The sequence below is a fragment of the Corythoichthys intestinalis genome, chromosome 9 (assembly GCF_030265065.1).
Source record: "Corythoichthys intestinalis isolate RoL2023-P3 chromosome 9, ASM3026506v1, whole genome shotgun sequence".
NCBI classification, from domain to species: domain Eukaryota; kingdom Metazoa; phylum Chordata; class Actinopteri; order Syngnathiformes; family Syngnathidae; genus Corythoichthys; species Corythoichthys intestinalis.
This window is the reverse complement of record NC_080403.1, coordinates 38,067,057-38,079,899: the sequence shown is the minus strand read 5'-3', so window position 1 is coordinate 38,079,899 and position 12,843 is coordinate 38,067,057. Positions and strand designations below refer to the sequence as shown.

Sequence of the window (12,843 nt, the reverse complement as noted above, 5' to 3'; positions counted from 1 at the left end):
CATCAGCCAAATGCTATAGCTATAGCTATATGCCATAGCATAGGGTGAACAAACGCCCTATTTTACCCGGACAAGTCCGCTTTTCACGTCCTCTCCGTAGCATTCGACAGGGTTTTATAAATTCATGAAACTGTCCGGTTTTCATGATTTTTCAAGGGACCAATTTGAAGAAAATCCTTCCGGGTGCTGGGGCGCAGTGCCTGCCTGCGTTGACGTGGCTCCCACTAGTAGGGGGAGAAGGAGTAGTTCTTCTTCTTGTATTTTGTGGCAGTTTACCCCTTGTATCATGGGATTTACCGCCATCTACTCAGTTAGAGACTACAATAAGGACTAGGGATGGGAATCGAGAACCATTTCTTATATAGTACCAATTCTGTGCATATCATTTCCATGAAGTCATTTGGCAGTTTATCTAACAATACTCCTATATACTGGACTGTCTCAGAAAATTAGAATACACAATATTCTAATTTTCTGAGACAGTCCTGTACATTAATCCACCATTTAAAGCAGGGGTGTCCAAACTTTTTGCAAAGGGGACCAGATTTGGCGTGGTAAAAATGTGGGGGGCCGACCTTGGCTGACGTCCTTTACATAGAACAATATACAGGACTGTCTCAGAAAATTAGAATATTGTGTATTCTAATTTTCTGAGACAGTCCAGTATTTCAAGCAGCATGAAATGCGCCACATTATGTACCAATGTTACACACGCTCATTTCAATAAGTTACACTACGTGATTAGTCAAAGAGTGACCACTCAACAAATACAATCTGGAGAGCCATTGCCGAGTGATTTTGTATTGATTTTCACAGGCCAGGTCATTATTCATAAGACTACTTAAAGAAATGGTGATTTTTTTTTTTTTTTTTTTTCAAAAAAAGTCTATTTACGGGTCTATCGTATTCCTCGGCAAATACTCTATAAGAAAAAGAGAACATATATGCATCTAAAATAATCCTTAACGATTTTATCAGCAATTTTAATACTCATTTCGGTCGGAAGTCCACCAAAACGAGATACTCGAGATGGCTGAACACTTTGTGTGTGTGCAGGCTTTCTCCACCATATCTGAGAGGGTGTTCTCCACTGCCGGAGACACCATAAGTCCAGAAAGATCACGTATTCTACATGAAAAAGCAGACATGCTTAATTTTCTGCAAAAGAACTGTTAATTTTGCCCATTTGCACAACGCACTGTCCTGTTGTATTTGACAGAATTTATTTTATTAATATTTTTGAGGGCTATCATCTCATATGTCCTTTTGAAAAGGATTTTTTATTTCTATTAGAAATATATTTCAGTAAAATGTTACACATTCTTGTCTGTGTGCCACAGTTACATATTGCCACAGTTAACATCGAGGCTTTGAGCCTCTTTTGACCTCGTTGCGAGTTTGTAAGGTTATGACTTCTGATTAAACAAACTAGATGCCAATCAAAATGTTTGTTCTTCTTTACCCCCAAACTAGAATCGATAAGAGAATCGATAAAGAATCGAATCGTTATGCAATATCGATAATGAAATCGGAATCGGAAAAATTCTATCAATTCCCATCCCTAATATGGAGTAGCTCTAAAAGACGTTTATGCTGTTGTAATTTATAAAAATGTTTAGTTGGCATATTGCCTACCCTATGTGTGTATTGACTGGACTACATTTCCATGGGTCATATAGGATACAGTATACTAGTATACTATATGGCAATATACAGTATATACGGTATTGGCCTGAATATAAGATGGCCCTGATTATAAGACGACCCCCTCTTTTTCAAGACTCAAGTTTGAAAAAAGACTTTTTGAACACCAAATTAATTTTTATACATCAAATAATTACAGTACATCCGAAACAAATGATTATAACAATATATTTGAGAGAAAAAGCATATTATTTTTCCTCATTCAAATCTTAATATCTGAACATTTAAATATGTACACTAAGGTGCAATCACATTCGTAAATGAATGGCTTCTGGTTTTTGAAATGTAAATAAACCAATCTATTGTGATAAAACAACAAAATTGCAATAACTGCATTAACCATCAAAGTGAAGTCTAACTGTAACTGTAGTCTTGAAACAAATCTGAATAAGGAGAAACAATAAATAAATGCAATAAAGGCAATAAAATAATGCAAACTGGTTAAATTTGAGAGTAGCTGAGATCTGTCATGACAGAACATCACTTCGATGATATCTGGCGCCATCTAGCGTCGTGAATGGGGAGAGTAGCTGAGATCTGTCATGACAGAACATCGCTTCCATGATATCTGGCGCCATCTAGCGTCGTGAATGGGTATCATGTCTAGACCGCGAATATAAGACGACCACCTCTTTTGCGGTCTTATTTCAATGCAAAAGGCACACTTTAAATATGTTAAAGTGATATAGGCATCTTTGAGTGAACTTCGAGTAAAATTCAAGTATCTCGAGGCCGGGCTGAGTGTTTTGAAATCAAAATATGGTCACCCGAGCAGAGCGCATGTAGACAACGATTCAAACCCAAATTCACACCCAAGGATAATCTAAAATTTTCAATTAACCCATCATGAATGTTTTAGGAACGTGGGAGGAAACAGGAGTAAACATGTACGGGGAGAACTTGTAAAATCAGCAGTCCAAAGAGTCAAATTTGAACCCATAAACTCTGAATTGTTAGGCTGATGTGCTAATCAGTCGGCTGCCGTGCAGCGTAAAAAGCATAATATAGAGCTGGCTAAAGATGAAATTTGTCAGTGTTGAATTATGCGCTATTCACTCACTTTATTTATTCAGATGAGTGGCTCAAAATATTCCTAAAAACGTGCCGCTTCAAATCCAATGTCTTTCAGTGCACATAATTACAATGGCGTGCACCGTACTATTACACTTACCGTATCCTGTTTGGACCTGACAGAGGCAGGAAGATTAAGAGGCCAATTTTCAACTGAGCATTACTGGCAGGTAAACCAAGGTCAGGCACATTATGAGATAAACATAAGGAGGAAAAGCCCATCTTATAGTTGACTAGGGAAGGGAGAGTGTGACTCATTTGCTAAGGGTCAGGGATCAGGCAAACACCCATTATTCAGAGCCACAGTGGGACAATGAGGTTGGCCATGTCATCTATTCCATCTCCAGATGCTTAGGCTGAAAAGTGTCTTCCCTTCTAAGGTGTGACCTTGAGATAGTTTTACTGTAGTGTAATCATATCGAACCAAGTGACTTCGAGGGACTTCTACAGTCAATTGATATGCATTATTTTGGCACTTAGCCATAAATGAGCTGTTATATGAGGTCTCAATGAACCCTTTAGCAGCATACAGAGTCTATACGTACCATACCTTATAGTCAGTGTGTGCCTGGCTAAGCTCAGCGTTGGACTGGTTGAGCTTTATTTGCTGCTGAGTAAGGTATTGTTGGTAGAGCCCAAGAAGCTCCTGACACTCTCTGTACTGCTGCTGAAGGCCTGGCACACCAATAGTTAAGGAAAACATAAGATATTCACAGAGTCCAAAAACTTGCATAAGATAAACTTTTACATTCAAGATGAAACAGTAAAGACAACATTATCAAAAGTCTGTTTAATTGGCATTGCTCTAGCTTCCCAGATCTGCTTTAAAAGGTCATTCAATATAGATCAGTCATTTTTTGTGTGAAATGAGTGACGCTATAAAATGATAGCGGCTAGTTTTACTGGACAACTGAAATTAAACCATTGTTTTATTAACAGTTACATCCTTGACCATGAAAGTACAGAAAGACTGGGGTGTGGGGCACCAGAAAAAAAACCTGAGTTGGTGAACAGAACAGAATTTTAACCATCTGGTTTGAACCATGCTGCGCTGAGTTGAGCTGGGCAGCACCATACCAGACTCTCTGCCAGACAGAGAGTTGGCAGATACAAGAAAACTAATCTGGAGCGGAACTACTGCTGCGCCTCAGGAGCCCACTAATGACAGTGGTACCACCACACCAGCACATACAAAGATAATGAGTACGAGATACACAGACAAACTCATACATATTCAATAATCAACCTCCGTCTTACTCTGACTTTCTAGGACACTCATACGCAAACACGCTGAGGCACGAGAGCACAATTTCCCTACCTGCGCTAACACTCCCCCACACAAATGCTACAATAAAAGCAAGTCGTGCACACACACTCCCACCCAAGCTGACCATAAAGTGTATTTCCTCCAGGCCATATATTTTTATGATGGTGGCCCTGCTACCCCAGCTGATGAGTTTCTCAGCATCCGTTTAAAAAAAAAAAAAAGAAATAAAGAAAAAAAGAAAAAGCCCAGATATTAAGAGGAAATCAAAGTTCAAAGTAGAGTCATATTGAAGAAATAGTTGGCAGAGCACTCCATAAGAAAACACTTTGGTTGTTAGAGGACTTCAATCAGGTTGAGGAAATGAAACGGCGGGAAAGGGAAGAGAGGAGGTACAACTTTGAAATGAGGACCAGACACAAGACAAATGCAATGCAGCAGCTTCCATAAACATTGAAAAATGTGAGGAAACACTTTGATTGAACCCTCCATCTAACTAAAGCGGCTGCCCGCCCAGCACTGATAATGTCTATGGAAGTCTTGCTCGATGAAAGGACATCACAAGGACATCACATCATGTAAACCGTTGCTGGGAGGTCTGTTTATGCAGCATGAATAGGGAAGGGTCTTGCAGGGAAGATACTGAATATGCATACAACGCTCACCCTAGTCCAAGATTGAGTGTAATGTGTTACAAAATGCATGCTTTTTGTATTTCAAAACATTTGAATAAAATTCCCTATACTTTCTTACCCTTAAAACAAACATTACTTCTCTGTGACATAAATATAAAATACAGCCCATTGCATTGAATACAAATGATTTTGCGAGACAACACAAACAAAAGTACACCTTGAAGAATGTCCTACTGTGCACCGGAGTCCTATCGCTGCACGTGGAGGTAAAGCATGCTAATATGATGACAGGAACATGCAGTCCCTAGACAGCAAGCACTATAGGCAATCTGGTCCAAGAGGAGCAATACTAATAAGATTCCACTTCTGTGCCAGATGCTACAGAAACAGGCTTTCTCCACATCCTTGGACATCAGCCAAGGGCCAAGTACAGTACTCGGAAAGCCCATGGTTTACATCACAGTTGCAAATTGCTAACAATGACTTACTCCTCCCCCCTGCTCCCAAAATACTCAAAATCAAGGGCTTGGGCTGAAGAGGCCTGTCAAAATGATTCACTTCCCTGTCAGGCTGAGGCTCAAATGAAATTATGAAATCCACTTCAAGGAGGAACAAATTTGCACAGGAGGGGGAGAGAATATTCTAAAGCCTACTTTAGCACACCGAATCAAACAGATTGAGCTTGAAGAGGAGTGTAGGACAAAAAGGGGTGGAGATTGATGACTAGAAATTTGTTTGTAAGGAAGCAATGATGGAGAATTAATTCAAGATGACAGCTTGCATAACCTTGTAAATGCAACTGAACCTAAAGAAAATGGGCACATCAAAGTCACATAGACAAGAAATAAGTGAATGTTCCGGCAAAAAACTATGCATTGTAAATTAAGTTTACATGACGGCAGTTTACATGACGACTCTGCGACACGAAGACGCAATGACTGTGTTGCGGATTTGCCTCCCGTGCATATTGTGTCGCCGAAGACGGAAGGCGAAGATGAAAAATTCTGAATCCTACCTCCAAAGCGGAAGAATTCGATTGCGGGAGGTTGAGGGGGGCTATCTCGGCATGCATATCAAAGGCTGCCTCGGTGCGACACCGCACCGATAACGTCAGCACACTCGTACACGTCACATTGGGCGTGCGCAGCGGGGCTACTAAATATTAAAAACAGCAAATATGGCGTAATGTCGGCTTTCATTTATTGATTTAAAAATATTTTTAAATATGTTGAATGTTTCCATTTTTGTGCCTTTTTGAACAAAAGAAAAATGCCATCGCTTCGAGTGGGCGGGCATATTTTTTTCCGGGCTGAGGAACTTTAGTGGGGTCAAAGTGCATCATTCGCTGTCGCCTTGTAAATCTGCACTGCCCTTTAGGGCCTGGCATGAATACTACATCGTTTTCATGCAGAATTGCAACATTGTTCGAATGGAGACGGGCCCATATAAATGCAAACATGAAATTTTTCGTCTTCTAGGAGAGTCACCATGTAAACGGCCCCTAAGTTACAGTAGACCGTAAAGACTGAGGTCAAAGTGAAACACAATTGTGCACAAAATATCATAATTTGAATGACATTTTATTCATTCAAATATAGCCGTAAATGTAACATTAGGTCTTTAACAAATGGTAAATTGTCATTGTTTTTCTACCTTGTAAATGCAACTGAACCTAAAGAACGACAAACATGTTTAATAAAAAATTACAACTGCAGAATGAATAACCTGTAATTTACATGTAGGTGAACTTGAAGCAGCTTCACAAATGAACCAGAAGCGAATGGACGTCTGCAATTATTAGAAGCCCCTATAGGCATGTGCTGGTATGATACTCTGACGGTATGATAACCTTAGGCCAAAATATCAGTTTCATGGTATTGCAATTATAACTCTAAAATGTGTTATTTTGAGATATCTGGGTTAAAAAAATCAATTAAAACAGGAATGTTATTTTTTCAAAACATATTAGCAAATTGCAACATAAGTATAATGGTAAGTTAAAAAAATAATAACTGAAATATTTTAAATAAAATTAAAACGCAGTACTTTAGGTGAGCCTAAACCCAATTATTACAAACAGAAAAAACTAATTGAATTATTTTCCATAGAAACCACGTATGAGTATCATATTATCATACGTATCATGTTTACATTATACACACATTCTTTCTCAACACAGACAGTTGCCAGAGAGAAAAAAAAAACACGTTTTACCTCAGCTAGACACAGTAAACACAAAGGAGTTAACTCTCGTAGCTAGTGGGAAACATTCATAACAGTGCTTACAAACCTTTACTTTTGTATAAATGTGAAATTATATTGGAGGTATTGCCTACTCGCTACCCACCCTCCACAAACATGTTTTACATGTCGGTTGGTCCTCCTCCTCTAAGCCACGGCCGTCTAACTTTTCTGGAGCCGAAGCATTCCCATACCAGCAATTTTGTTTTCTTCGATGGGGGAAACAGTTCAGGAGTTTCACCTCCTCCAGCCATCGTGTAGCACAGATGACTCACTGACACTCAGCAACAACATGTGGGGGAGGGTTGAACCTTGTAGCTGCAAGTGAGGGATTTCTCCTTGCATTTTTGGCACATTAAAAAATAGCTAATACCGTAGAGACGGTATGACGGAAAAATTTTTCATACCACGGTATACCTTGAAAACGGTAATCTGCACATGTCTAGCGGGGTGCATGGACTGGTAGTGGTTGTGGACACGGGGCAGTAGTTGTGCCCTCCTTCATTCTATTTCCGTGGTCTATGTAGGCTGGTTTTGGCGACTTCGATAGGCTGAAGGACCACCCAAACTCCCATGTGGCACATTAAAACTGTTCCAGCCTTTAAAGACAATTAGATTTAGCATTCTCTGTGTCTAAGCAGCTGAACTGATCATTGATATTTCGATAAATTCCACAGTTTTGAACAATGATTTGATCAATCAATGCAACAATTGATTGAAAGACTATTCGACAGTGGCAGCCCTCGTCACTCGTTTCAATATTTACACTTTCACTGAAGGGGGCTCAAATATCTTGGGCATAGCTTGAAGAAGTTCAAACCAGCTGTCTTTCAGTACATGAGTAAAACCTCTCCTATTAAAACTACTGTAGCCGATTATAAATAGCAGAAAACACTTGCGCCCCTCTTTAAAATAAACTGCTGTATTTTAAGCCAAAAGAACTGTTGTGTTTGATAGAATAATATGTCTATATGCTGCCATTGCAGATTCATGGCGCATTAAGCCCCCGAACTATTTTTAATTTGTCCGTTTTACCATGGAAACACCCGTTTACAGACGTCGCGCAACGCTTTTGTTTCAACCCAGCCATAAAAAGAAAGTAAGTAATTGTATTTATTATTCAAAATGTCATTTTTAGCTTTGAATCATCAATCAATGTCTAATATTTTGTTTAAAAAAATACTTTAAAAATTACTCGCATATTTTACTTTTAAACAAATTACATAACGATGAAAAAATTTGGCGTCTGTAAATAAGTCACGTAGGGCTGTCCCAAACGACTAATTTTCTCCCGATTAGTCAGCCGACTATTTTTACGATTAGTCGACTAATCTAATAATTGAAAAAAAATTTTTTTTTTTTTTTTTTTTCACTAATTTAGCAATGAAATTTTTGTTGACGCTTATCAATTCATAAAAACATATTGGAACACTCAAATTATTTATTAAAGTAAAAATAAACATGTAAATGACAATAATAAATCACAAATAAACAATGAGTTCAAATGCTGATAGAATTAACTAGTGTAGCATCCCGATTGAAAAGATGGTCTCCTAAACTGATGGGTTACAACTTTTATTCCATCCTTGATGTAAACATATCCTAAGAGCGACGGTGCACACAAATAAAGCAACACAATTAGAAATTAACAAAAACTTTTCACCTTTTTCCTTTTAAACCTTATTTATATATCAATGAATTGCCTATATGAATTGCCTTTACCTTAATTTATTACCTTATCATTGACAATCTCTCCCTTGAGTGCAATCACTGTATATACTGTAAATATTTATGACCTTTTAACCTTATATAATTTTCTATACCATAAAATAAACATTTCAATTAGCATTAAGAACAATACTAATAGCACTTATAGGCCCATTGTCAATGAAACATTATTATTTAGTAAGGCGACAGCACCCTCTGGTGTACAAAAAATGAAAAAAAAAAAATTACAAACTGCGTGAAGGCGCTTGGTGTTTATTCACGGCCGACGTGCAGCCAAGCTTGGCATTGAAGAGACAGGACAGAAGAGTGTACTCTCCTTTGTTTCTTTGAAATAAGTCAATCTTTTGGACACTCTGGTGCGCTTTTTTTTGGCTTTGTGCCGCTTTCCCCGCTTGCAAACAGCATCCGACATTCTAACTTTCCACGCATATATTTTTTTAACCCTTCATTAACCGCCGACGGGATGTTGTGCTCGTCGACGGATTTACGTCATCGATGACGTCGACTATGTCGACTAGTCGGGACAGCTCTATCGCTTAATTGTATTTCTTTTGTTAATGTCGCATTTTCCCGGATATGTTAGATGATAAATAATCGATCCAAACAAAGAAAAATTTGAAAAAAATGTTTAAAAGGGTAAATATATGAAAAATAAAATCACGACCACCCTTGATGTCTGATTCTGCATTGTGACCCTTGTTATATTACCATGTTTGTTAATATTACTTATAATTGTTAGCGTCCGCAAATGCGGAAACAAGGTTAGAACTCGAAGAGGACAACAAGCGGGGGATACGTACAAAGGTTTAATGATTGCAAACAAAAAATAACACGCGATCGCGGGATAATAAAAATAACAAAAGGAGTCCGTGACAGCAGATCAACGGAGCTCAATACTACAAACTCGAAGGTTAACTAAGATGATAGGCAGTGAGCCAAAAAGCCAAAATAAAAACACTCAAATACCTGCACAGGGTAGAGGTTACAAACGAGTACAGCACACTAACAGAAAAAAACCAATGCAGGCAAAGCAAGCAAATGTAGCGAGACTATAGTGCGAGATGTCAAATGGCGATCAGCAAAGCAAATAGCTCGGCAGCCTTCTCTGAGCTCACCCGTGCTTAAATGCTGCGTTGATGAGCCTGCGTTGGATTCAGGTGCGACGTCAGGAACGACCCCACTAACAGCCCAGCAACAAAACACAATCTAACCAGCAGCAGAATGTGACAATAATTTCATGAAAGTTGCACTGTTTGGCCTTTGAGAGGGGATAAAGAATTTTACTCAGTTCATTCAGAGTTTATTATTATGAACTTATTTTTACTTTCTCACTGTTGGGCTAGTATTATACTTTGTACTAGTCTTTTTCCTATTTTGCAAAGGTAAGCTACAGCCTGACAAAGCCTTGATAGCAATGATTTCACATCCAATTATGTAGCTCTTTGGGGGGAAAAAAAAATGAAGTATATATATATATATATATATATAAACGAGGGTGTATCGGTATCGGCCGATACTGCACAGCCAGGTATCGGTATCGAGCCAAAAAATGGTATCGGTGCAACACTAGTTAAAATCACGGCGTCTTTAATTTTGCTCTCGATGCTCTCACCTCCAGTTAGGGTTTTGATGTTTGAAAACATTTTCTTTTCTTTTTTAAAATGCCCTCCTGTTCAGATTTTTTTCCCCCCAGAAAATTGAGATTGTAAGCTTTCCAATGATGACAGGGCTTCCCACACAATTTTGAGTTTTCCATTTCAATTTGTATTTCCGTAATGGTAAGCTCTTAGTGCAAAAACCACCTGTTAAAACAAGCTATCTGCATTTTATATTGTAAGTCAAAATGAAAAAATATGTTGTTTTTTTCCCCCCAGATCATTACTGAGACAGTGGCACATCCCAAGACATCCCATCCCTCCACAGCCCCCCGATTTCCTCCAGGCGCAACTCCTGCTGCACCTTGTTCTGTGTGAAGCTCTAAGAGCGCTATCGCCACGATGATTTCTGCACATACTAACACGCTTTAATGTCCTAAACCATTGCTTCTTTCTGAAACTAATTCACTTTAGTTCTAAATGTCAACTCAACACCCAAATATCAAGGTTACCTTTTCTCTCTCATCCTTGGTGGCTTAGAGCTAAAGTACAGCCCAACATTTCTTACACCCTGTCAACCCTGAACCTTGGTTAGATAAGATAAGCTAAGGCGTAATGGAATTAGATTTGACAAGACTCTCATTCAGTGTGTTTGCCTTTGGTGTCTCCTTAACCTTTCTGTGAAGTGCCAGAACCTTATCCCCGAGAAGTACGTTCATGAGGCTTGCTCACACTTTTAAAGACTACGTTATCCCCCGCGAGGTGCTGGGAACCTAACATTTTTCTCTCTCAAATACCTTTTAATAGAGTTTAGAACTTTGGTGTAAATGCCAAGTCTGCAAGCCAGAGCACATTTAATTGAGCTGTGCCATCCTAATTTAACGCACTTCCGTTTCCGATCATACAATTTGCCAGCAGGGTCAATTACTCTTCATATTTTGCGGCAATTTAGCCTCAACTGATTACTGTGAGTTAACCTGAGTGGAATTTTAAAGAAGACAGCAGAGTGCACAAAACATGATAACATTGTTAGCATCAAATTAGTGAATGAAGAACATTCTGGCCTTCACCGTGTGGAGAGAGACTGACATCCAATGTGCAAAAGAAAGGTTACAAAAACATATTGAAAAGACACAATACTGTAGTCTTTTTAGTAAATACCAAACTTAATAGATGCTTTCGAGTTTGGGCCATTGCTCCAACCGTGAAATTGATTTTGTGCACAAAAGCAAATAAGCTGCTAGCATTTACAAAAGACAACTGTGGCAGGCGTCAAAAAATTGAAATGAATCTCCCCATTTGTCTGCCTCTAGTAGGAATTCAAATTGTGCACAAGCCGTGCAAAACCTTACAAAAGACAACAGTGCCCCCTGTTGATTGTTTCGACGTGATTCTTTTGCCAGACACTTAATTAGCTACACCAGCACAATGTGATGAGACAAGACAGTTTGACTGGATTAAATATTTTGCAATAAAAAAAGAAAAATGCTACATAATCGTCTTGTGTGTTATTCTAAATTTGATTGTGTAAGTGTATCTAATATCTCTCACCTCAATGATAAATCGGTCCTAATAAGCAGGTGCTTCGGTGACAAAAAGACATTTTTCTTAACTCAAAAATGATATTGAGAGATTATTTCTATGACAAAAAAAACATTCCTTTTAGTATGCTATATTTATGACAACACATTAATTGCATTTTTTTGATAGACAGCAGTTCTTTGAGATTCAAGCAGCCTTACTTGAATGTTTTTCACTGATACAAGCCATCATTTGGGCTTTTTTTTTTTTTGCTTTGATTTGACTAACAAGCTTAAAATTGAGATATGAGCACTGTGGAGCCCTGTTGAACTCACTGTGCAGCACTTTCGCAAATAACACAAAAATCAAAAAAGAGGATTCAGGCTGTTTAATACCACTCCTAGTTGAGGTTAACCATTGAACTAAAATATCAAGAGAATGGCCTGTATGTTATTAAAACAATCAAATAACATGGCCTTTACAATGGTACACCATCCTAATACTACCGTAACAGAAAATGTTGACAATTTAACAACACTCACAGGGACTTCTTTATTTGCTTACCAAAAATTACCAATGAGACATCTTCTTAATGGGTCCATTACAATAGAAGCAGGGGTGAAACTGTCTACAATTTCTTGCTGGAACTGTTATTAATTAATTAATTTATTTATTTATTTTCATTTTGGGGGGGGTCAACCCTCCTAAAACTACTGAAATGCAAAGAAAACTGTTTTGGCAGTTATTTCTATAACACATACAAAAACTGATTTTCATTCAAAATTGTATTTTTTCAATGATTTGCAAAATAAAAGTTAACAAAAACAGCAATAACCCCAACCTCCATCTCTTAATTTTTATTTTCCCACATTTCCTCACATACTAAATGCCAAATCTCAATTTTAACTACTTAAGAACATAGGATGTATACTAAAATTGAACTTAATGTAAACATTTACTTTCTTTTTTTTTTTAATAATAAAGATATAAGTGACATACATTCAGAAAAATAAGTACAAATGACTTATATTATGCAGAGTAAAATGGAACATATTTTGAAGATCGCGCATAGACTTTTTTAAAT

At 38.0% G+C, this 12,843-nt stretch overlaps 1 protein-coding gene across 4 annotated transcripts in view; it reads right to left on the bottom strand.

Annotated features, from left to right (window-relative positions):
* The window catches only part of kiaa1328 (KIAA1328 ortholog), a 51,829-nt gene that overhangs the window by 23,400 nt on the left and 15,586 nt on the right, over nucleotides 1-12,843 (bottom strand). For all 4 annotated transcript variants that reach the window (XM_057845929.1, XM_057845926.1, XM_057845930.1 and 1 more), the window contains exon 5: nucleotides 3,326-3,450. In XM_057845929.1, the coding sequence (XP_057701912.1) occupies nucleotides 3,326-3,450 (125 nt within the window). The remainder of the gene's footprint in view (nucleotides 1-3,325; nucleotides 3,451-12,843) is intronic.